The sequence below is a fragment of the Micropterus dolomieu genome, linkage group LG20 (genome assembly GCF_021292245.1).
Source record: "Micropterus dolomieu isolate WLL.071019.BEF.003 ecotype Adirondacks linkage group LG20, ASM2129224v1, whole genome shotgun sequence".
NCBI lineage: Eukaryota > Metazoa > Chordata > Actinopteri > Centrarchiformes > Centrarchidae > Micropterus > Micropterus dolomieu.
In genome coordinates this window covers 26,870,362-26,897,122 of record NC_060169.1, presented here as the reverse complement: position 1 = coordinate 26,897,122, position 26,761 = coordinate 26,870,362, and the positions used below count along the sequence as shown (strand labels likewise).

General features: G+C 39.3%; 2 protein-coding genes across 3 annotated transcripts in view; one reads left to right on the top strand and one right to left on the bottom strand.

Moving 5' to 3' along the window:
- Positions 1-5,104, top strand: part of loxl1 (lysyl oxidase-like 1) — a 27,772-nt gene extending 22,668 nt beyond the window's left edge. The window contains exon 7 of the mRNA XM_046032988.1: positions 2,079-5,104. Within this exon, the coding sequence (XP_045888944.1) occupies positions 2,079-2,085 (7 nt within the window). The 3' untranslated portion in view covers positions 2,086-5,104. The remainder of the gene's footprint in view (positions 1-2,078) is intronic.
- Positions 5,105-17,635: 12,531 nt separating this feature from the next.
- LOC123959163 (secretory carrier-associated membrane protein 5-like) lies at positions 17,636-23,780 on the bottom strand. Of its 2 annotated transcripts, none has more exons than XM_046033084.1 (7): positions 23,697-23,780; positions 23,144-23,192; positions 22,937-23,056; positions 20,829-20,985; positions 19,341-19,442; positions 18,280-18,397; positions 17,636-17,945 (listed from the first exon to the last, which is right to left on the bottom strand). In XM_046033084.1, exons 2-7 carry the CDS (start codon positions 23,148-23,150, stop codon positions 17,766-17,768), a joined length of 684 nt encoding a protein of 227 aa, XP_045889040.1. In that variant the 5' UTR covers positions 23,151-23,192; positions 23,697-23,780; the 3' UTR covers positions 17,636-17,765. The 2 variants fall into 2 exon arrangements, with proteins under 2 accessions (XP_045889040.1, XP_045889039.1); XM_046033083.1 differs by lacking the exon at positions 23,697-23,780 and adding an exon at positions 23,318-23,433.
- Positions 23,781-26,761: the final 2,981 nt, after the last annotated feature.

Below are 26,761 nucleotides of genomic sequence, written 5' to 3'. Positions count from 1 at the left end.
GGGGGGGGGGGGGGGGGGGGGGGGGGGGGGGCATAAAGCAAGGAACAGAGAGCAGAGGGGGTGAGGACTAGTAAGAGACGTGATTGGGCCGACCCAGTGTCAGTATAGAAAATCACCCCATAGGCCGCTGTCCATGCTTTATGGGCCGATCGTTGGCCCGTTTTTAAAAAACAGTTATATAAATAAATAACTTTTTTTACTGGCCTAAATATGTGTAGCCATCCTGCTGGAAGCAAGACTCATTGCATTACATAAGTTACGTCGGGATCTGGAGATCACATGTAAGCAGAGACAGTCAGTCTGTCTGTAATGAAACAAAATAAAGATAACCTCGGCCTTGGGTTACCTAGGAAATGAGATCAGAGTGCATCCTTATCGAGACAACTGTGTCAGTCAGTCGACCTAACAGAGAGGAGTGATAGAGTCTGACCTACTGCTTTAGAGAGTCACAGGCTGTCACTTTTGGCTTACTATAGCTTAGCAACTTACCCTAACATAACCTGGAGAAACCTGTGTCATAGTAACCCTAAACATTATTCACAGATAATTATTCAGGGATAAAGAAAAATTTGTCGGCGGTACATCCCTGAATGCCCAGCCCAGTCGACGCCCATGACTCGGTGTGGCAGGTCTGTCAATCTTTGGATTTCTCCACACACTGAAGCATGCAGATGGGGCTGTTAGTGCAACACTTAATCTTTTCCAAAAACACAAGCAGAAACGTTTAAAGAATTTATTAAACTGTGTGTTCATCAGCTCTAATGTTAGCTGAACTGTAAGCAAACCAGCCAACCCGAGTTATGTTCGAATGAAAATAGAGTCTGATCTTACCTTTTTACTTATCGTACTTATAACATTAGGCCTAATGGCTCTACACTGCAACACAAGAACAATGCTGCTTTCTGTATGTAGAGTCACATGTCTTCCACATGGATCATCAACCCCCTTTACCAGATTCTCGTTTTAAAACAAGTCAGTTTGAAACATTAAAAAGTAAACCAGAGATGACACAAAGCTACCATTAGCTTTATTAGCTAGCTAGAAATCATTTTGCTACAGTTGTCACATCAGCCAGTAAAGAAAAAAGCTAGAAAAAAGAAGCAGGCTTTTTTCTACCTTATCCTGAAATCAGGACCTAGTAAATTTGCCTATTTTGGAAATCCTCAAAGATCAAGGAGAGGGGGCTATGAGAGCTGCACTCACGATGAGCCTCTGCTGCAGCCTGCTGACATCTCCTCAAGCGCTTCTAATGAAGACGTTTACTTTTCTAATACGAAGCATGTACACACACAGAACATGAGCAAACAACTGGATGCATGCCCGATATTGATATTGACTTCTAACCGAGCTGTCTCCTAACTGTTTATCAAGCTAAACACAGCCCCGCCTGCCTCTGCAGCCTGTGAAAGGCCTTTTAGTGCAGCTGGATTAATCTTCTTCAACCAAAGAAGGCGAATAATTATTTCAATCAATTGCTACAGAAGTTGAATAAGGACTTCTTTTCTCACCTGTCTCCACTGGAGACCTGTGAGATGGACAGTACAGTAGAAGTCAGTCACAGCAAAATATTTGTATTGACAATAGTGCACTTCATGCACAACATTTTGTTTGGTTGTGACTTAATATAATCTTTATTCACTGAACAACTTTTACTTGTATTGGAGAAATATTTGACCAGGGATATTATTATGAGGGCCATTATGATTAAGATGGCTATAATGCTTAATTTAATCATTCTGCCAGAAAAGTGTACATCAGAAAAAGCTGTCTCACTCTCTGCATGATTGGCCATGCTTATTACGGTCCTGCGACAGCCACAGATACCGGAATCTTTTCATTTTTGTGCATTTGCATTTGATTTATTGATAGCTGCCAGGATGTAAATAAAATATACAGTTTTGTAATTCATGGGGTCAAAATAGTGAATAACTTTATATCTGCAGTTATTTAGTTTGAACTTGGACAAATTATTCATTCATGTGCAGTGTCTCATATTGTTTTGAAAATTTTCTGGAGTCTGTCTGGAGTATTACAGTTCCTCTAACAAAAGTGTTATTTATTGTCTGTTTATTTTACAGGTCTTGATCAGGCACTGGAATGCTGCCACGCTAGAGTGACCCTGATTGCTATTCCATTGAAATGTGAATGGAATCCATTTGTTGTTGGTTCATTGTTGCTGTTGTTTCTCAACTATTTTGTGCTGTCTTGGTATGCTGGGCCCATGGCAAACAAGGGTTCCTCTGGCACTGAAAACAATTTGGGGGTTTAAAGTAGACATGCACACACACACAAACACACTGTTACATTATGTGTATTGCAGGTTGGTACACAGTTCACATCCCTGCAATCTACACTATAAAATTGTCCTATTAACTATATTTCTCTCATTGCAACTCTGCCAGTCTGGTTTGGTTAATGTTAGGACACATCATTGACTTTCAAAAGAGGTGTTTACTGTATCTGCACACAAACATTTATGCACACCCCCGGCAGAGGGGCTCTGTTTGAATTATAACTGAAGTGTGAAACGATGCTGGGAATGAAATGAGTGGATCCAGACAAGTAAGGGTTCAGCTACAATCCAAAAAATAAAATTAGGGGACAAAGTCTACCCAGGTGCATCCATCCATGCAGTGTGGGGACAGACATACATGCCCAGTGAGTCAGAAGAACTAGTTTTTGTTTTGTTTTTCCCTTCACTGCCTCAGTGGGTCAGGCTGGGATACTGTGATTTTGGGGCACATCCTGTTTAATGTTGTGTTAACAGCAAGAGGAAGTCGGCAGGTCATTAGTCAACTCCATCAAATTATAAGTCAACATAAAGACTGACTGTCAGTACCCTGCGCTACTCCTAGTACTCCTCTAAATTCTTGCACATTTGTGTCGTGTCCACATTTGTCCTTATCTTTATTCAGTAAAACAGGGAGCTCAACTGGCAGAAAAGGGTGCTTTGCAAAAAACAAGACTCACAGTATCTAAGCTGTATGTTTACTGTCTTGGCGTCTCTTGGTCTGGTCAGATGAAACATAGGTCATCTATACCTTTTGAAGAGTGTATATACAAATATCCCACTGATGCATGACTTTAATGATGGAGATTATATTGTTGTAACTGATTGTACTTTGTTTATTCAGTTTGGCTTGTTACTGTAATTTGTGAAATTCAGTGAACTTCTATAAATAGTTCAAATGTGTTGTTGGAAAAAAACACTACTGCTACAGACTTAGTATTACAATGCAGAGCATCAGAAAGCTGTCTCTACCTACCTCTCCAATTGATCGAGCTGTTGTTGGCTTTTTATTAGAAATCCCTGCATGGTTCACTGTGGCCAGAATACACAATGTGGAATACAAACAATGACTTTTGAAATTCCAAAATACTTCATATAATCAAGATCAGTTTGGACTGGTATGGCGACATCTGTGGTTACTGGTGGTAACAGCAAGTGCAGTTTCATACTACATCAAACACTCCTTGAGCAGCAAGATTGTTAGCAAAAATACAGAAGACGAGCAACTGGTGTATCTGTTTACAGTGCAACTTAACAAGCTGTGTTAGCAGAATGGTTGTTAATCAACATCTCACTGTGACTGGGCCTTCTTGTTAAATTTAAAAGTGATCTGCAGTTGTTGCCTTGTTTTGTAAACCGAATATTGATGATCGAATGTAGTTAAAGTTAACTGAACAAAAATTTTGTGTTTGCTGTGACGGCTTTATAATAAAAGCCACCCCATGTTTTTTTAATAGAATGGTTATAATTAGGGGTGTGACGAGATCTTGTGAGATTAAATTGTGACGAGAATTCTTGTCAGGTAAAAAGCTGTCTCGCGAGACTCAAGCAAATGACATTTTTCAAATGCTGTCAGGCCACACATTAATTTTCTCACGCAGTGAAATACAAATGTATAACTGATAAGATGCACGGAGAAAATCAACTCTGCCCAGCTGATGCCACACCGGCGTACGCCCTGATAGTAATCAACCACACTGCTCGCACTGTGAGTCCAGACAGCTGTGACAAGTGGTAACGTAGCTGCTAGAGTTTTGCAACATAAACTTCTAAAAACTGAAGCGGAGCCTTGCTCTGTTCAGGACTGTGAGCTGCACTGGAAGTTATCGCATGGATTTGCGGTGAGATTTGTGCCTGATCAAAAGTGTTTCATTTAGTTTCAGTTTCACATGCAATCCCAAACTGCGTCGGACAAACGTAATGCACAGCAGAGTATCGGGCAGGTAGACTTCTCATTAAATGATGACGTTAGTCTGGTAATATTCTGCGTTTTCTCTGGACAAGTCAGAGAACACAGATTTGTGAGAGAAATTCTGAATGTGCAGAAAGGTTTGACCATGAGCAGAAAAGCTGCTGAAACACAGGAGCTATTAAAGTCCAGGAGTTTATAACTAAATCAAATTGAATAATACATCATTATGGTGAAAAGGTGCCACAGTCACATTCAGAGGTTACTAGAGGAGGGAATACTAAATCATGAATCAGCAGGGGTGATATTAAAGTTGATCTACAGGAGAAACAGATCTGACAGCACCACAGAATGACACAGAAGAGCTGCACTGACTTTTATTATTCTGTGATATTCTGTTATAGTTAATTTTGAATTGTCACCTGCCTCCTGAATTTTGTGTTTCTCTTTATATATATAAAACAAAAAATCACCATAAACTGGTGCAGAAAAATTCATCAAAATGCAGGAAATAAAGTGTTTAAATTTTCATAGAATTCAACATTCAGTGTTAAAATCTTGTCTCTTCTCGATCTTGTGGGCTAAGTGTCTCGTCACACCCCTAGTTATAATGCAGAATAGGCCTAGTCTTCGGTCTTCTAGTCTACTCTATTGCCCATAGTACACATGTCTTTCATATTTTACTGTAAGTTGCCAGTTGTTTTGATCTGCATTTATTTACTTTGGTAGCTCATGATCATACTGTACACTCACTGAAAAGATGCAACAGCGTGTGACGCTGACATTCAGTACAAGAGTAGGTGACAGTTATACAGCATCTTTGACATGTGGTGATGAAATCTGTATTTTTCTAACAGTGAAAACACTGTCAAAAATGTCATATACAATAAATACATTTACACGTCTGCTTTGTGCACGAAATGGAATATGAATGATATAACCCCACTCTGACAGCAGTGGCTCACTATGCTTCATATGGACCGACATCTGCAGGTTTACATATCCAAATACATGCGTGAAAGTTATGACAAATTACTAAAATCATCATAATATTAGGTAAAAATATTAGGTGTAATATGTTTAATGCATTAAGGCATTTTTCTGGGTTCTATATGTAGTTTTGTCATGATGATTCAGGCGGGTATGGAAATCTGACCTTTACAAATCCAGAAAAATACACACTGCATATAAAATGCCTGCAAACACCAAACAGCAATGTCTGGGTGGTGGTACTGGTGCTGTGCATAAATGAATCAGTCACACTAGTTTTCATGTTGTTGAGTTTCCGCAATCTGACACGTCGAGATGTGTGCAGACATCCTGAAAAATAATCTGATTGGATCATATTTCCATCATTGTCACATACTGTCACCACACAGCCAGAGACCCATTCATTTCTACAAGTTTACTCTCTTCAGAATGTTTTTTTGTTGCCACCAATATTTGACATGTCCTCTGACTTTCAGCAGCAGAGACCAATCATATTATGCATGAGGAGTCATTGCATGGAACACAACACCATGTTGCAACAGTGAGAGAGGAGCTTATAATGATATCAAATCTAAATATAGAACTAAACAAAAAATAATCTTTATTTTATCTGGAAAGGAAGTGATTCATTTACTTCTTCAGGTTTGTTTTCAGTCCGCCAACATTGTTGGGAATTTCTCATAACCAAATAGTTAAAATGACAGGAAAGGATTTAGCAGTGGTGCACCACATTGTCAAGTTAAATTTAATCTGTAATCAATTTTAACAGAAAATGTGTGAACAACAATGAAGCTCTAACAAAGTAATGTACATCAATCCAATAAAACATATGGATTCATCTCCCAAAAACTCGATTCAGTCTCTGAAGAACAAGATGGAAGGAACGAAAGGAAAGAAAACAGCATGCAAAGACGCACATAAAAAACACACAGGTGCACAGTCAATCAGAAAAGAGGCAGGTTAATAGTTGAAAGTTGTCAGGATTTGTTGTTAACTTTCAAATAAAATAACATAATGTGAGGAAGTCACATTTTTATTTATTATTCTTATACTAAATAGATGAGATGAGAATATGATAAAATTAATAAGCACTTTTAATCTCACCTTTTAAGGTAACATGTAACAACACATGTATGTATCAATACAAATCAATATGTTCAAAATATCTAAATTTGAACTTCTGATTTCTTGTTAATTGGGTAAACTTAATCTGCTGAGGAAGATCATGTGATCTGATTAAAAGCTCCGGAGCAGTTACTAATGGACCTTGTGGTGAGACTGTTTTACCTACCGCCTGAAAGCTGGCAATGAAGGTAAATCTGTTCTCTGACAAGATCTTGACAAAAACTAGACATGAAAAGCTTCACAACAATATTTGTTTATTGTATTTAATTGCATTTGATTGTACAGTGTAGATATTAAACTGATAACATTCAGTTTCAGCTTTGAAATATGGGATTTGGAATTGCATAGACTTTCCTTGTAGAAGTATTTCCTGTCCCCTAGAAGAATGAGAATCCATTATGTGGTTGTTTTGATACGCTGGTCCGACTCTCATATTTGGTCTGTCCTAACAAAACCCTGACCTGATGGGACTTCCTCTTGGTATGGGCTGTTTGTTCAGGCTGTTCACACAAAATCACCCCATTCCAGCTCCCTGTGCCACATAATGTTGTTTTGTGAAAGTGCAGTACGTGCTGGCACTTTGACCGTATGTGTTTATGTTAATGTGTTTGCGTGTGTCTGTGTATATTTTTTTTTGTGTGTGTGTGTGTGTGTGTGTGTGTGTGGAAGTCAGAGAGAGAGAGACTCATGGGAAACTCCTAATGAGGGAGAGAGAAGCCAAATGATGCAATGAATTGTTTTACTTAGGTATTATTTTTCCAAATAGAATGGACAAACTTTTTTATGTATCCATTTTTCATTTGCATGCCTCTGTTTTTGCTCATATGTGTTGTGATGCTGGTTAAGTATCTTAAATTAATATATTAATATATTATATTTTTCTGTGGGGTATTTGCAGTTATGCACAATGTCCAAAAGGTCCCTCTTTTACAGCACTAGCTTCATGTGCTTGTTATTGGTAATGAAAAGGACATATTGCAGCACATTCCCAACAGCACCATCTGCAATGGCTGTGAAGGTATTTGAGTTTTGTAGATGATTTGGGTCCATTTCTTGCAACAAATGCATATTCAATAGTATTTATCAAAAATATGCTACATGGTGTTTCCCAAGTGAATCCAAACAGAGCAAGATTCTGAATGAGGCATGTTAAAATACCCCAAGGGGTGTACAGAAGCAAATCCAGCAGACACATACTGTATCACTGTGAGATGGAATATACTGTACATGATGCACAATGCCAACATAGGGTAAGAAACTAGAACAGGGACACATTAGCACAACATGTAGCATGTAGCAGGAGGACGTGTTTGTATAATTGGTCAGAACAGCTTGTCAGATTGTGTGTCAGATGATACTGCTCAGCTAACAGGATGTGCTCCTACTGATCCAAGGGTAAAACCAAGGTAAGATACACATGTGGCGTAAAACATTATAGTCCATCCCAACGGAATTCAAGCAGCATAAAATATCTTGAAACTCCCTTCTTAATAATACATTTTCTGACTATATCTGAAGCAGCAGGCATGTTGGAATTCCACTTTAATGTTGCAGGGCCCTACTCCTTCAGTGTGGGAACTCTGCAAACATGCTGGCACCTGATCAAAGACCATGATGGCTAGATAGTGTAGTAGAAACCTGAGAAAAGAACTACTCTAGACTGCACACAGATGAGGTTGCAATATCGTAAGAGCAAAATGTAAATACTCAGCATCAAAATGTTATGTCTGATCAACAATAAGCAGAAGATCTGTTGGGAGGACTATAAAAATCCCCAAGACAAACAACAAGTCACATTTACTCTACCAGCAAACCTATGTAAAGCAACAAGCGTTTTGCAGCTGCAAGCTTGCGACCTAATTTAGGAAACGGATGAAGTGAAGTGAAGCAGGACTGATTAGATCTTCCAGCATTCTCACTGGTGAGACGTCATTGAATACACAAAACCCCCGCGGGAACGGAAGCCGTGGGTGTAATGCTGCTGATGCTGAAAATGGAAAAACAGGAGGAAACACCCTTTTCTGGGTTTGAAGTTGTCAGTCATGACCAAATGAGATCTGGATATTGTGAATGGCCTTTGGCTTGAATTTCTGGCATTACCAGTGAAGCAGGTTGACAGTGGGCCATTACAGCTGCACTGCCTGCACAGCTTTGAAGCTGAAAGAGGTGGAACCCTGGGGATCTGTGATGAATACAGGCAGATTGTGGAGGCTGTTATGCTTGTATGCCTGTGATGACAGTTTTGACCTATCATCATCTACTGAGTGTGTGCCATGCCCCTCCAACATCTATCACATCTTTGCTAAGCCATGATCACACTGCAGTCTAAGTGGAACCCTAGGCAAGTTGTGAAATTATAATAAACACCAAATAATTAATTGAATATAACAAATTAAGTGAATAAATAAAACAAACATGTCCAATTCTCCTGTTTGGTTTGCTTCACTACAAAAAACCTTACTACAAAATGACATTCTGTGCTCCTATCTTCTGCTGCCTTCTTTCCTTTCTTTCCTCCCCTGTGCAGATAGTTAAGTTGATCTGACATTTATTTCACTCATGCAACACATAATCATAAGTTTGAGGTGACACTAATGACAAGGTGACAACATTCAGCTTCAGTAATTTGCTTGCACCAAGTACACCCTCCCCACCCCTGTCCCATTTTAGCCACAGTGTGTATATTAGTTCATGGAGAGGTCATGTCATGAGGGATTGTTTGTGCTAAAATTATAATAATTACTTGTGTTTAATCAGACTTTTTGTCTGGGGCGCTTTGCCTCTATAATCTGCATGTTGCATGTGCAAGAGTTTAATTAAGCTTTTACTGAATACATACATCTTTATTTAATAGTTTGGACTATCTCTCAGGCAGTTTTGTATTTTGATGGTAATTTGCACTCTTAAAAACATAAGTCCTTCTAGAGCAGACTGCTCAACTTACAAACACCCTCTCTCTGTTCCAAAGTTTTCATGTACATTTGTTAGACTTTCCCCTGGATAAGTAAAAAGACCAACTATTGACAAAGACTCAAAGTACTCCCCAAAACCACCCTAATTTGACCAGCTGGCTTACAATGAGACAGGGCTAAAAGACGTGACTTGAGACCTCCATTCTTCACTCCAGCAGGTTTATGTGAGGATAATTGAATTTAGTGGAAAGAAAGAATAGGGACTAGCCTGTGAGCCGACATTTCCAAAAAGCCCACCTCCAGACTTGAGGTCTAATTTCTGCAAAGCCTACTGTGTAGAAATTCTGTGGCACAATATCAAGGCCACAGGTAATTCATCTTCTGGCTCTAGCTTTGCTTTGTGACCTAATTAAATGAATAAAGATGTGAAGAAATCTTCATTTCCGAAGGGATAAACACATTGCTGCATGGGAAAGGTAAGAGGAAAGGCTGGCTTTGTAAAGGAAGAATAGAGGCAGAAGAGAAACCACTGGCTGAGAGATAGTGAAAGGCTGAAGACATTTGAATAGCAAGGGGGAAAACAGTGTTCTGATTTACATGGAGCTGCACTTGCTGGCTCATTTGTTTTGATAATAGCTCATCTCCCGCACACTTTATGCAGAGCTGACTCCAACTATATATATCTGAGTTAACAAACAATTCACTTCTTGTGTTAACACTCCACATCGAAAGTGATGGGCGTTATACGAGACAAAGAAGCAGCTTGTGTCATAGACACAAGACACACTCGAGTGCACTGCCTGACAGTTTAAATACCGCCTGCCTCATCACTGAAACATCTGGCTTGTATTTGGTGTCGACAGCAAAAAAAGTCCTCTTTCTTACAACTTAGTTCCCCCACTTTCCCCACTCATCAATTTTAAAGAGTATGCAAATGGGCAATTCCTCCAGCATCCCTATGAGTCCACACGGTTACAACAACAGGGCAATAAATTCTCATTAAGGCTTTACTTCCTTGAAAGACAGAAATTGAAGTTGGGATATTCATGTTTATAGTCCTAGGCAATTGGAACAAATGAGGAGATCGTGTGGAGGGAAGACGGTCCCTGCAAAACCCCCACTCCCCACTCCCCACTCACACACCCCTCCACTGCCTCCACAGGGAGTGTCAATGATGAAGTCAGCCACGGGGAGCGACGGCCCTGCACCACTGTGCTCAGCCTCTCTCCCCTCTGACAGGCTCATATTTCACTAGACTCATTCTCCAACCTCCATTGTCACCGTTTCCTGTGCTGTCAGGGGGACGACTCCCATCATCAGAGCGGTGATTTCACAGGCTGGTGGCAGCAGCACTCCCTCGCTGTAGCTGACTAACATGGCCCTGCTCCAGACAGCTGGGTGACCCCTCCTAAGTAGCTGGCTGGATGCTCTTATTCCTCTCATCATGCACATGTAAAGTTGATCTAGGGTGGGAATTTCTGCTGCATGATGCCAATAGCTTTTGGGAGCTGCTGATTTTTGTATTTGATTGAGTCTGTGTCAACACAAATATAGAAGTCTTTGGAAATACAACAAAGTTGCAGTCCCAGCTGTACCCTTGTTATATTTCCAAAGCTGGACACTGTCAGAAGTCAGTAAAGGAATAGTTTGACATTGTGGGAAATATATAATACATATTCACTTTCTAGTAAGTACGAAGCTACCAAATTTAATTTTTTTCAACAGTCACAGCAAACTTTCGATGATCTCAGTGAAATTCTTTTTTTGTTGCTGTTGTTATGCTACCTGTTATGCTACTAATGACATGTTGCAGTGTGATCAGTCATCCCACAAAGGCAGAGGAGTTTTTTTGGGATCACCAGCTTTAAGGGCCATAATTTCCAACAACCACTTTACAGAGATGCAAATGGATTTTGCATTATTTTTTTTTATCCTTTTTACTTTCTTCAATTTTGAACTAACTTGATCATTAACTGCTCAATTTACAAAACCTTAGGCTGCAGATGCACATTCACAGAGGCAGAGGTAAATGACTTACTCCCAGACTTTGATTCCAGTCTGTTTCTTTAGGCCAATTGGTAAACTCAATCTAAACATTTGTTTTGGATTCTTGTCATGTGCTCATTATTAATCTTATTCAACGTTCTCCCCTAGACCAAAAAAAATGAAAGTCTGTGAGTGGCAAAATGGCTGCTGAATCAACCCTGAAAGGAATCAACATGTTTGGGAGAGAGCACTTCCTACCTAGCCTTTTTTCTTCATCTCAACTCTGTTACATTTTACCCAAAGGATGTCTGAGTGGGTCTGTGACCTCAGAGAACATTTTTATAGGAGACATGTTGGGTGGGGGGAACCCCAGCTTCATGTGCACATGTATTTGTGTGTGATACAAAGCATAATTCCATGTCTGTGTGTGTGCATGACTTCATGACTGTGTGTGTGTGTGTGTGTTTAACAGCATGAAAGGGCACTGTATCTCCATCTCTCCTGGGAAATAAAACAAAAAGACCCTCTGTGCTCCGTCAACTTTAGATCATACAGTGCCCTTTATGTGAACCTCGCCTCCTCCTTCCTTCCTCCAACCTCTCTGTTCTCTCCTGTTGGTATGACTGATAATGAGGAAAAGTTGTCTTTCAAAGGTGCTATTAAGATTCACATTTACAAAATGAATACATATATACATTGTCTTAAATAGATGACTTAAAGCTGCTACAATCAATATGTTTACATGTGCTGGTCATACAATTAGAATATCATCAAAAAGTTGATTTATTTCAGTAATTCCATTCAAAAAGTGAAACTTATATAATGTATACATTCATTCCACAGACTGATATATTTCAAGTGTCCATTCCTTTTAATTTTGATGATTATAACTGACAACTAATGAAAACCCCAAAATCAGTATCTCCGAAAATTAAAATATTGTGAAAAGGTTCAATATTGAAGACACCTGGTGCCACACTGTAATCAGCTAATTAACTCAAAACACCTGCAAAGGCCTTTAAATGGTCTCTCAGTCTAGTTCTGTAGGCTTCACAATCATGGGGAAGACTACTGACTTGACAGCTGTCCAAAAGACGACCATTGACACCTTGCACAAGGAGGGCAAGACACAAAAGGTCATTGCTAAAGAGGCTGGCTGTTCACAGAGCTCTGTGTCCAAGCACATTAATAGAGAGGCGAAGGGAAGGAAAAGATGTGGTAGAAAAAAGTGTATAAGCAATAGGGATAACCGGACCCTGGAGAGGATTGTGAAACAAAACCCATTCAAAAATGTGGGGGAGATTCACAAAGAGTGGACTTGCAGCTGGAGTCAGTGCTTCAAGAACCACCACGCACAGACGTATGCAAGACATGGGTTTCAGCTGTCGCATTCCTTGTGTCAAGTCACTCTTGAACAAGACACAGCGTCAGAAGCGTCTCGCCTGGGCTAAAGACAAAAAGGACTGGACTGCTGCTGAGTGGTCCAAAGTTATGTTCTCTGATGAAAGTAAATTTTGCATTTCCTTTGGAAATCAAGGTCCCAGAGTCTGGAGGAGGAGAGGAGAGGCACAGAATCCACGTTGCTTGAAATCCAGTGTAAAGTTTCCACAGTCAGTGATGGTTTGGGGTGCCATGTCATCTGCTGGTGTTGGTCCACTGTGTTTTCTGAGGTCCAAGGTCAACGCAGCCGTCTGCTTCATGCTTCCTGCTGCTGACCAACTTTATGGAGCTGCAGATTTAATTTTCCAACAGGACTTGGCAGCTGCACACAATGCCAAAGCTACCAGTACCTGGTTTAAGGACCATGGTATCCCTGTTCTTAATTGGCCAGCAAACTCGCCTGACCATAAGCCTATAGAAAATCTATGGGGTATTGTGAAGAGGAAGATGCAATACGCCAGACCCAACAATGCAGAAGAGCTGCAGGCCACTATCAGAGCAACCTGGGCTCTCATAACACCTGAGCAGTGCCACAGACTTATTGACTCCATGCCAATTCAGGCAAAAGGGGCCCCAACTAAGTATTGAGTGCTGTACATGCTCATACTTTTCAGTTGGCCAACATTTCTAAAAATCCTTTTTTTGAATTGGTCTTAAGTAATATTCTAATTTTCGGAGATAATGACTTTGGGATTTTCATTAGTTGTCAGTTTTAATCATCACAATTAAATGAAATAAACATTTTAAATATATCAGTCTGTGTGTAATGAATGAATATAACATCCAAGTTTCACTTGATTGAGTTACACTTGAATGGAATTACTGAAATAAATCAACTTTTTGATGATATTCTAATTATATGACCAGCAACTGTATATGAACAGTGGATCAAATCATTGTGTAAGTTAAGGGGTCGCACGTAGTTCCAAAGGATACCTGTCTATGTAACATTTCAACATCTTTCAACTCAGTGTTTTGGTTTCTCTAGTCCACAACTTTAATGTTTTGGCCCTACCCTACCTAAGCTTCTTGCTGAGCACCAGACAATGGATGGACAAAGTTAGCTACTACGCAGTTGAACATAGTGGAGCATTTAATTGCTGAAAAACCGACTAAAATGTTGTCTATGAAGATTCTCAGTCATCCAGGTCATAGTTATCCAACAAAGTTTAAAATCAAGGGCAACTGGACTTGGTTGAAGATACTGGAAGATGTTTTGTCCCTCATCCAAAGGACTTCTTCAGTTCTGACTGACTGGCAGGGAAACTCAGCTATTATCAGCGACTAAAATGTTGCAATTAACTGAAAACACACTGTGAAAGTGTCAAATTATTTTCTTGAAAATTTACAAAATGAACATCTGTATTGAAGAGGACTTGAAACTAGGGATTCAGACCATAAACTAATTCGGAAGTGTTTACTGAGGTAATAAATCAGGTTAGAAGTAGGGTCATTTTATGTCTACTGCCCTACAAAGGCAAAATGCAGTAACTACATATTTGTTCAAAACTGTCAAGACCTGCTTGTGACATGTGATTTCTTCATGTTATTATATAGGAAATAATAATGCCATTAAATGCAATTTCATTTTTTAAATTTGCAGTAAAACCCATACCACACTGCACTGTGATTGTGCTGTTCAGCCTCTGTGGGCTTCAAATGGGCATTAGCTGAATAGACACTGAACAAAATTATAAACGCAACACTTTTGTCCCCCCCCCCCATTCATCATGAGCTGAACTCAAAGATCTAAGACTTTCTCTATGTACACAAAAGGCCTATTTCTCTCAAATATTGTTCACAAATCTGTCAAAATCTGTGTTAGTGAGCACTTGTCCTTTGCCGAGATAATCCATCCACCTCACAGGTGAAAAACTAAATTTACTGAAACTAAAGCCCTGCACCCTGCAACGCAAGCCAGCCAATCTACCAGCCAGATCAGCCCAGGGAGTCTGGATGAAGATGGCTGCCACGCGTATCTTGCGTTCCTTTGGAGCGTAGGTTGTGCATGTCAGCAAGATGCAATTTAGCGCATGAACATGGGGGCAGTTTGTCGATCTGACAGGCAAGTCAGCAGCGATCTCCTGTTTCACACGCCAGGTGGCGGATATGCAGTTGTTTTGCCAGCCGGTATTAAACAAAAAAGAAGAAGAAAGTCAGCGACATATTTAAAAAAGGAGATTTATGGCAGGATGTTTATCTGCCCCCTAGTGGATTCACATTTAATCCTCCAGGTAAACGCAAAGTTCGCAGGCAAGTATGTGAACAATGCCGTTTGCGTCGCCGACGCCTCCCTACGCCTACACATTGTTAAAAAGCAAGTAAGTCTGACATTATACACTCACTATTTTGCTATGTTAACTAGCTAGCAATTTCATTGTGTTAGCAAACAAGCTAATGTTAGCTAACATTAGCCAGCTAAAAACAAAATATCACAATATATTTCAAATGCTTTGTAGTAATGTTTGTAAATGCTTTGACTTTGGATTCTGTGGTAGACTCTGTGTTGTGGTGGGTGCCAGTTGTTTTTGACATTAGCAAACTCCATTTCTAAGCTAACGTTAGCTAGTGTTGCAGACTGTGCTGTGGGGGAGCAGTAGAGAAGGCTCTCGGGAGTGCACATAAACATCACATCCTATGGATTTTCCCTGAAAAACGTCCGGAGTCCATTACCAACGGAGAAAGTCAGAGATGGTTGCATTTTTTAAGTTACATTTCAATCCGTTCACACACTGGCAATACAAGGCAATTAGTAAATTGCCTCACATTCTTACATATGTCACATTTAAATGTATTAAAGATGCAATTTTTAATGCAGGTTCTTTGGCATCATTCTGGGGGGGTAAAACAATCAGCCTAAAAAGACATAAAATTAAGTTATTACAACCTCTTACAACCTCAACCATTTTGCCATTGTCAGGGTAGTTTAAATGATCTTGCTTGAGAGTACCTTGTATTTTGTTGTTGGCTTGTATTTGAATCACAAACCAGGTTCAAATTTGGCCTTCTGGTTGTGACACTGCCCACTGTAAGCCCATGTTAAGACACAGCTGGCATTTAGGTTGGATTTGCATTTTCTGTTCTAGCCACAATTAAATGATTAGAGGCATGCAGTTGGATGTTTTTCCATCTATGTTTTACAAGTAGGCATCATTGAATTGAGAAGGAAAAGCAACATTATAGTCTTGATTTGTTATGAATCAATGACTATATTCTCTAGCTGACAACCAGTCCTGTTTACCTGAAGGCACAAGTCTTTGCTGTCACCACTTGTCACTAGAGATTTCCATGTGTATGGCAATTACAGGTGTTTGTTGGTGGATGCTAGTGGGTCCTCTGGGTATCTACATCGCTGTATAATTTCTTCCCCCTCTCCACAGAGTTATTCTCAACACAGGGAGAGGCAGACAGTAGGGAAGAGGACATCCACTGATAAATCCATTTAAAATGTATTTGAATCTAGTTTATGATGGTCACCTACTCCAGGGAAAAATAGCCCACATGTAACTTTAAAAAAAATAAAAAATTTAGTCGGGCAAATACTCTCAATCAGCGATCTCAGATTTCCTATGCATTTATAAATGGATCACTGAGAAGAAAAACAGAAAAACAAAGGTTATAGTGCCCCCGGTGGACAGTCAGTGTGGCCTGTAGACAGCCGTAAAGAACCAATACCACCACCTGAAGGCAAAGCATGTGCCTCCTACTTTTAATTTCCCATTTTAACAGTGTTTAAGTGTGTCTGCAGTAGCATTTGCTGTGTGTAATGTATTGGAAACAATTTAAAATCACATTTTAATGATTGAGTACAATGTCTTGATTAAATGGGGCAAAAATACAGTTCTCAAGCAAAAAACAAAGAGATTTAATGCAAAGCAGTCTCCTTTAGTAACTGCAGAATAATACTATAACAAACTTTTTGCAATCTTTGGATCTCAGCCCAAGTATGATATGATAACTGTCAAGTGGCTAAAGTGTATGTACAGTACCTCCATGTGCCATAAATGTAGGCTATGATCTCTGAAGGATGAATGTCTGCAAATGTTGGAGCTTTTTATTTCATACTAAATCCACCAGCACCTCTCTGTGGTCAAATAGCCATACAGCAGGAGCAAAGTTGTCTTCATTCGACACAGTTTAAAAAAGAGCACATGCTAAATTGACATTCAGTACAAAACTAAAAAACACATAAACTAGAGCTGATTACAGCACACGGGACAGGTATTTCAGTTGTTTTTGCTGAACTTACTTGGGACCGTTAAACACTAATTCATCTGTGATATAAATGTGGTTTCAGTGTAAGGTATACAGTACGTCAACAAGAAGCTTCAAGTACATTAGAGAGTCAGCTTCAAGTAAGTTTTGCAATAATACTGTCTTACTGTAATACAGAAAGACTCCCTTTCAACATTCTTTAATTTCACAGTGCAATCACTGATAAACTGCATAGAAATATGATGAAATGATGCTGAGTCACATAAATTAACAGGATTTAAAATAAGGTTACAATCTAACATCGGATCTTTGGTTTACCTTTGAATTTAAAATACAAGAAAAACTAACTTTATATCCTAAGCAATGTATCATTCTAAAAGTGCTAATTGGTAAATAAATTAAATAAGATACTTCTAAATAATTTAATCTTCATCACAACAAAAGTTATTGTACATCAGTTTTTTTTTTCTTTCTTTTGTAAAATTTGCTAGAACTATAGGTCATTACAAAGAATATATTAGCACACAGCTCTAGTGCACATTCTAAACTAGTTTCATTTCAACCTCCAACAGAAGACCAGGAGGGAAAAAATATGAAACGATAAAAAACACCACAAATAATTTGCATGCCTTTTAATACAGGATGGCGAAACTTCCCACAGATATTCAGAGCTATTGGTTTGCCAAATGAGGAAGTTGCATGAAATCACTGACAATTCTCCTGAATCTGTGATTTGACCAAAATGTAAAAACTGAACCTGTTAAATTATGCAAGTGTTGTTTCTGAAACACTTAATCATCAATGATATTGTGGGAAATGGTCAAATCTCCCTAACCCTGTTGCTCAAACTTTGGCATATCTGTCACATCATTTGTTTGACATCTCTGTCTTGAAGTGGCTACATCTGGTTATCGTCATATTGTGGGCTAGAGGGCTGACCCTGCATGGCTCCAGCAGCTGCCCCCATGGCAGCCTGCTGGGCCGCTGCCTGCACATGAGGGTTTTTCCAAGCTCCTGAGGTCCATTCCTCCTGAGCTTTGGACATGCTGGCCCCGCTGCCACGGTAGAAATTATGGATCTGCAGGCAAGGTTATATCACAAGTTATAACCAACAAGACTTCATGTGTGAAAGCTAATTACTTTAGTTACTGTTATCACATAGATTTAAGAGCAATGTTATCACCTGTCCCCTATCAGTCTGTTTAAGGAATACAATGTTTTAGGTATAGCAAAGGATTGAATGGAATTATGGCAGTTAAACCTAGCAATGCTGCTTTGTCGATATGAGAGAAAATGAATCAATCTCAAATCCTGGACTGCCAAAGGGATATAACATTATTTTCTGCCACAATAAAACAGATAATCTGTAACCTATGGTTAAAGACTACATGAACGTTAAGTTAAATTCTTACCCTGGTTAGGGCAATGAAGGACAATGAGGCCACTGCAGTGAACATGATAGTAGGGACCAACATGATCAGTGCAATAAAAATATTATAACTGAAGAAGGAGATGGTAGCCAACCAACCACTGAAAAAGACAACATATGACCATTAACACAATTTGATTTAAAAAAAAATAAAAGATTAATTCTAGACAATGAAAACAACATCAACCATAATTATCTGGATTCTCTGGTGTCCCTCATCATGACACTACCACTGAACATCTGGATGTTAAATGCCAGTCATTTTGTGGACTTTAAGTACTGTGATATAAAGTTTAAAAGTTTTATAGCTCATACATGAGGATACCCAATTGCACATTGTGACATTTATAAACTTTATGGAGGCTGTCATAATATTAATTTCTGATCATCAGCCTGAGACAGGTGACATTTTGAGGATCTCTTTAACAGCCTCTCAAAATCTAATAACAGGAGTATCATAAAAGTTATATGAGGACAGTTTCTGATGTTCCATCACTGTCATGTTAATGAAAGCAGCAGACAAGGTCTTTAAAAAATACTACCTGACTGGACTTATTGCTTGAGCTCAAAATGTTTCATTCAAAAGTCAATTTTGTATTCTTATAAAAACAACTTCTGATTTTTAATGCTAGCTTTTGTTGCATAGCAATGAATGAATCTCACTTAAAAACGGTGGTAGAATGAACTTCAGAAATGACTCTGATATTTGGAGTTTAACTAGACTAGGTGGCTCTGCGTATGAGTCTCTGTACCTTAGTGTAAACAAACTTTCTCAAGAATTTATTTTCTCTTACTTTAGTACATTTCTTTTAAAATGTGTGCATCAGGATTGGAAGATAAATAGTTGCACCTGACATAATTGACATTCAAGTTATTTTAAATAAATGTTTTATATTAAATGTATCGAAATTATCCAAAACTAATAAAATAATTTGAAGTGTGATTGGGGGAAAAGATCCTCTGTTAAATGTGAATAAAAATAAGTCATTTACAAAACAATTTGAGAAAAATCTTTTCCAGGCATCTTCAATCTCTGACTCTTACCATACTCCCCATCCAGGTATGCCTATGCTTTGGATGATGCTGATTCCAACTTGGGCCATGAACACAAAGAAGAACTGCATGAAGTTGAAGGAGCTGTCACTCCTAAGAAAATAACAAAAAGATCAAGAAATATTTACATGCAAATACAAAAGTATTGATAAATCTTGTTGTATTTTGTGTAACGTTATCCATTTATAAATTTAGATTAAGTAACAGTTTAACAGTAAAATATATGTAATTCCTACTCTGCACCATGAGGAGTAATTCACACAGGCTATACCTTTTATTGTGGCTTCACAGGCTACAGCACTCATATTTAGGAATCTACAAAATGTTCAGGTTTACCAATTATCAGCTATTATAGTAAAACTCTTCAATCATATGCCATGACAATATAGCTATGGATGGCCTTGTGAGCGGACTGTGCTGGCCTGTGGGCTTCTTGTCCTGCCTTGGTACTTTGGTTGGTCCACACTGGCAGTAGTTTGTCAGCCCAGGCTTCAAGTGCACTGCCCTCTGCGACTTTGTGCCACTCCTACTCCTACTGCCCCTCTATAGGTAATGATTCCTTTCTCCTCCAAGGATGTGTAATGCGCTTCTACAATGCCCTGATTTTAACCAGAATGGAAGGCACGAGCCACATTATTCATCACGGCATCATCTAGTGTACTGGACGACACATCGGCTGTCCTTGACTTGGCAAACTGGTCAAGGTGCAGAAAGCATATAATGTAAGCTGGAAGATAAAGGGATGATTTAAGAAGATATTTCATTTGGCAGCCCTCTGCATTACGCCTCTCTTCAGTGAGGGGATAGAGAGGACGTTCTGGGTGCCCTTCTGTCTCCAGAGGGACTGGTTGAATTATTTATCTCTACTGCCACTAAACACTTTAAGAGAATGGAGGAAATATTATCTAAAATGCACTGTCCACTGTCACTGACCACCCACCCAACTGTAACACTAAGGACAGGACCACGGTACAGCATGTAGAAATTCCTCCGCAAAAGATAGAAAAGAGAGAAAATCTTTTTAGTTTTCATAAAATGTTTCCTACATGGCATTAGATGGATATGTCCCGTGATCTAAAGCGGTCCTCGAATCTGCCAAACTGAACTCAAACTCATGTGCACATGTAAAGAAGAAAGACCATACCCAAAATGCCCTTTCAAATGGCTGCGCCAGTGATCACAGAAGTACTATTGTAATATGCAACCATAATTATGGTGAAATGTCTAAGCCAGAAAATATTCTACTCTGTCATTCAGTGTTACTGCATAAGCTAGTATACATTATATTGTATTTGACACACAGTTCTTTTCTGTCCGTTGAGCAGACGCATATACATTTCACCTTATCCCTAAACACCTATTATTGCAATATAACACATCAGTTCAATGTTACTACAGTGTATGTGCTATGTATAACTATATTACTTCACAAAACAATTATTATTATTTTTGAAGGTCAGCAAGTCATATTTGACTTACTTGAAGGCCTTGTAGATGGGCCTGAACCAACAGACATAAGAGCAGGGAGTGAACATCAGGAGCCAGATGATAGCCAGCCCAAAGTTGGTCACACCACCTCCACCAAACATCCAAGCAAAGCAGCCAATGAGATTCACAGCAAGAGTAACACTATTCACTGTAAGACCAAAACAGACATACTGTGTTTAAGGTATTGATGCAAAAAACATATTCATTGGGTACACATACAGATATGCACATGCAGGAAAGAGTTTGAAAAAAAAGTGGATATTAAGGCAGCCAGCCTAACAAAATGTGAAATATGTAATTGCAATGCTTGACTCAAAAGATGGCTTGTGTTCCCTGAATAGCCTTTATGCGGGTGTCCTTTTCTATTAATTCTCAGTAATGCTATGCGGCTACAGTACTCCACACTTAAATTGCACTTAGTTCTAATTGGAGCTCTGCGCTTTGGTCCCATCTTTCTACTCTAAAGCAAGCAAAGAAGGCCAATCATCTTCAAATTTTGGTCTATAGCGAAAAGGCAGAGTGCTTCACAAGAGAATTATGAGTCCAAACACAGCTGCAACATGAGAGCTATTAGGGAACACAGTTACATTTCTTGAACAGATGGACTTGTTAGGATAATACTGTTGGCTTCAAATGATTATCACACATGAAATGTGACACAAAATGTTCAACATAATTAAGAACAAAAAGAACATACAAAGTGAATAGCAAGTATAAAAAGCAATGTGCATACCCACACTTTGTAGCATATGGCAAATGGCAAATCCAAATTTAAGAAAAACCTATACATATTGCTGTAGAGGGAAGGGGAACAATAGCACATCCAAAAGCATTTTCGGGACATGGAATACCTGCTTATGTTTACTGTTTACTAGAAAAGAAGACGCCTGCAGAAAGAAAAGAGTTCAGTTGTAATGATAGATAGTTCAGAGTGATCATGAATACATGTCTCTTGTTGTGTATAAATCAGAAGTTTTCGGAGTGGGAGATGAGCCTCCCCAGGGGGGCTCCAAATTGTTTCAGGGGAGGCTCAGTGAAAGAAAGTGAAAAAAGTATTACAGTAGTCATCAGAAGGAGATCACATAGAATAGCCTAAATGTGTGTGATTTAGTTAAAGCGGTAGTTCAGAGATAGCGTAGTTTGGGGAGGCCCATCTTTCGCACCCACTTTCACAGGGCCAGAAACTACTATGTCTTAGGACTTTTTAATGTATTTGGTGTTGTTGGAAGTTGTCAATTGTTGAGTGTCTATGGGATCAAATAACATAATCATTATCCCATAGGCATAGCAAAGCTTTGTTTGGGGGAGACCCACAGTCTCAGACTTTAAATGATTATTTCAAATGAAAAACATCTTCCACACACTGCAAACACAATCAAAATCAGGCTGTGATCTGCCACAGGTTTAATAGAGAGGAGTGGCAATTCTGGACTTTCTCATTCAGCCAAAATCAGTTGCAACCTTGCATGCTTTGTTGTCATTGTTTTTTTATGTTACTCTCCCTATTCCTAACTGCTAGATTAGTGTTACTGCACCTACAGTATGTAGTATATGTTGCAGCAGCTTTGGGCTATTTCTTGTTGCTCGCCCCTTGCCTTGCCTTCATGGATGGGCAGGGAGCTTCCAGACCAGAGCAATATCACAAACATCATTGTACTGCTTGTTTATAGTGTAATAAACTTTGATGAAAGTGCTTCTGGCAAAAATTGTTTAACACAATTTCAATGTTAACTGCTCTGCTCAAACCAAAGCCATCTGGTCAGCGCTATGACTCATTAGCAAATAAACCAGTCAGGATAACACAGACAATAAAAAAATAATAATCTTTTTGGACCAAGGAGACCCTTGTAAACCATGCCCTTCCGTTACATAGTTCTTATCATGAGCTAACGACAGAGGAAAAGACAGTTTATGGGACCTCCAGGATTGTTTTTTCTTTTTAAGGCTTCTGGAGGCCCTATCTGCAAAAAAAAAGTCAGTATAAAGTTTCATAGTTGAAGAACTCCAAAGTTTAGTTGCCTGATGCAAGGATGATGTCACATAATCCTTTGGAAATTCCATTGTCTTAAAACAATACAACATCTCTTGAAGCTACTCACATATCCACAGGTGGTACATTTTCTTGCACATGCTGCGGTGCTGTTCAGGGATCTCATCAAAGTCCTGGTAGAAGCATGGCTTGAGCGGGATGAATCCCGGCAGTGGGGGGAAGTTGGGCTCTGAGACAAATAATTAGACAGTTAACATGGCAGGTTGCATATGTGAGCTTCTACCCCGGTATATTAGGCTACTTTATAATTACTGACCTGCCATGTGGATAAAGTTCGCTGTTTAGAGTTCCTCCCTCGTCCGTTTCTTGAAATAAGAACAAACTGGAGGTTAGTACTTGTTTATTTCTATAGCCCTTGTAACCTAAGTAGTCATTTACAGTAATTTTCATATACATGAACACGTGTGAGCATATCTTATAGGGTCATTACCTGAACACCACGGTTTATGGGAAGAAGGCGTTTAACGGAGGGTGCTATAATCTAAGCGTTGCCGTTGGGATTTAACGTGTGAGCCCTTCAGGCACCGTCTCAATAGCGGTGATACGATTGTAACGAGTGAATCCTTCCGGTTTGAGTGAAACCTTCAGAAAATGCTCTCTCACACGCACGCACGCACAAACACACACAGACACCGGGGGACCGGTCACGCGCGCTTGTTGCAATGGCATGCAAAATGCACTCCACTGGATGAAATGGGCCAGCGATATTCGCTGTATAGGCTATGTTCGAAGACAGGTAGATATTTTGACAGAGAGCTGGCCATCATGGCCAGGAATTACGGATTCCACAGGAAACATAATCTGCTTACCTCCTCCACAGAGCAGCCGCTTCTGTGTTTAAGATGCACAGTCTCCAATGGAAGCTTCAGACTGCGAGTGTAATAGAGTGCGGCTGCCAATCGGACAATAGCCTATCCCTAATATGAAACTCTTATAATAGCCTACTTTCTTCTGTGCAGTAGAATAGAGCGATAAACCTTACTATCCTGACCCTCGACCAACCACCGTGCTTGAGTCCGCTGTCACTTTGATTCAGACCAATAGGTGGATTCTTCTAATCCTTGACGCTGTATTGTTGACCCAATCACTGTCTCGCTCTCTGTCCATGGTGCTGAACCCGTTTACCGACGGTGCGGTGTTAAACTGCGAGCAACCAGTCTCCTTGCTGACCGTTTCTCTACAGTGTCATATATGACAACCACCGAGTTCCATCTACAGATAATCTAAAAAGAGTGATACAGTCACACTGCTAATCTCACGTGTGTGTCAATTGCAGTTAAATTTTTCAATATCATATGTCATGAACAGCAATGTAGCCTACGTCCTTTGTAATAGAAAACGTTTCATAAACAACAGCCTATAGGCCACAAAATGTAACATAGTAGCCTAAATAATATAATATTATATTATAATTATATTATATTCTGATCAGCAGCACTATTAGAAATATACATAACCCTGGTTCAAGGCCATCAGTCAAATGAGAGCCCATGACAATGGCCTCAAACTTGAATATGAGACTTGATCTTGTTTCTGACCAAAATACCAAGCTGACTCCAGCTCTCCAGCTGGGGTTGCTGTTTCACTGCAGTGAGTGACTCTGGAAGGAAAGTGTAACTTGGATGATGCCACAGGAAATCTCTTGGCATCATCCAAGTTCAAATCTCTTGGTAATTCATCAACAACAGAGAGTCACATGTGTCTGGTATGATGCAGAAACCAAACTATGAATGGCAAATAAAGGCCCAGTGCCAGTAACACCCACTTAATTATTTACCAAATGTACACACATCTTAATGGGTCCAATGTAATTAATGAGGTGATTGAAGGAATTCTGCTGGGTCACTTTTATATTGCCCCAGCAACACATTTACTATTAATTATTAAGCAGGCCACATGAGTTCTGACTTTGAATTATTATGTCAATCATTATGTCAGGCCCCTGATCATAATATGTTATATATACTGTACTGGGCCTGTCTGATTACTGGTTTCTGACATATATCTAATGACTTGATTTGTCATTGAAACTATTAAATACAAGCCAGATAACTTTCTGTACTTAATCTAGATTAAACCTCTTTAGACAGCAGTGAGGCATGGTGAATCTTGAGACTACAGCCAAGGTGCCAAGGAGGTGTTTTGTAGCTCCGTCTGCCTCCCACCTCAGGTGGACAAAAGAAAAGAGAATGTTTCCTATAGAATCATTTACACTATCATTGCAAATGTCAACCTACATCATAGACACGGTGCACCCTGATCAGCCCACTTGGATCATACAGTGTCATAACCCATGCAAGAGAAAGTGCTTCACAATAAAAATAAGGCAATAGACATAAATCACAGATATTTGTCATATCTTGTAATATTGTCATTGTTATCAATGTAAATGAAGACCTCCAGTGCTCCAGGAGTTGTTTTCTTTAAAACTATGGAGGTTTCATTAATTCTATGTCCAGAATAGTACAGACCTGAAACAGAGGATTCACTTTCCTCACAGGAAGCCATTTCTGAAGCTGAATATCCTTACAATGATTTACGATATTCTAATTTCAGATTTTGGTCAAGTTACCTTCATCACTAAATCTTCTTTGAAACAACTGTCATCCCTCGAGTTGAAATAAAAAATATATAACTAAGAATTGGCACAAATGTTTATTTGTCAGCTTCTGTGTATTCTGAGAACTTTGTATTTTGAAAAAAAGGGTCAAGATGATAAGACATTGTAATTTACTCACCACAATAATTTCCACAAAAGCAAGCAATGGAGGCATTGAAGTGTTCTCAGATTTTCAGTAAGTAAAAAAAAACATCACCACTGCAGATTACTCTTTCCAGGGTGTAATCCGTACAGTGATCAATAATTCCTTTGATATGAAAAAGGAATAAAAAACATGAAATTACTGAGTGTCTGCAGGAAATGAAGAGTTAATGTGTCGATTCACTAACTGAAGTAGCACTGTGTGTTCTTGCCTTTCCCTTACCTGCAAGCAATAGAGGTAGCAAATGGTGGAAATTATTAAAATGAAAATTAAAAAGATAACCAAGCCTTGAATATGGCAATTGTCAAAGATTAGATGAATGGGTATGGAAGTGAAACCTGGTGTGTCCTATGGTAACTAATACATGCATGAAAAAGGCTGCTTGAAGCATCCATCCGTCCATTTTTTTTAAATCACACACCCTGGTCAGAATCCACAGGGACTGGCATATCCCAGCTTATACTGGGCAAGAGGAAGGTACACCCTGGATGGATCATCTTCACTAGGCCTGGGAGTGATGTTCAAAATCAGTGCAGAGCCAGTACAGAAACAGGAAGCAGATATAAGGGTAGCATACTGGAGGTGCACCTGCATAATACCACAAATAAGTGCACTACAGTTTAGTCGATGCAAGAAAAAACAAACATTCTCTTTGAATTAACATATAAAAAATAATTATCACTTGTGAAATCAAGACTCAGAACCTACTTTTTAAGCTAATTAGGACAAGTGACTGTGAGTAATGGTGCTATTCTGTGTTAACACACAGTCCACCTTCCCCCTCCCAATACAACTCACCAAAAGCCCTTCACTCTGCATAGATTAGAATGGGAAAGTCAGATTTCCCTGTTGGGTCTTCTGAGTTCTCTTTGCTGCGTGCTTTATCATAATCCTGGATGGGAGGTAGATAGTAGTCAGGATATTAAGTATTGAGACAGTGAGAAAATGAGAGCAGTAGGAGGGGAAAAATAAAAGAAGACAGAGAGAAGAAAAGTGGAAATGAAGGGTGAGAGATCAGCCTGACATCTTAGCATCAACATTTACTGAATATCAGAGGCAGACAGATACGCGTCTTACTTTATTTTTTCTCTTGGCAGTTTACATATGCGTAA

Bases quoted from the DNA above. Each gene is read 5' to 3' on its own strand.
- LOC123959163 (XM_046033084.1), bottom strand. The intron at 20,986-22,936 runs GTGAGTAGCTTC...TTGGTCTTACAG, and splicing joins AATGTACCACCTGTGGATAT to TGAATAGTGTTACTCTTGCT. The intron at 17,946-18,279 runs GTAAGAATTTAA...CCTTGCCTGCAG, and splicing joins CCTTCATTGCCCTAACCAGG to ATCCATAATTTCTACCGTGG.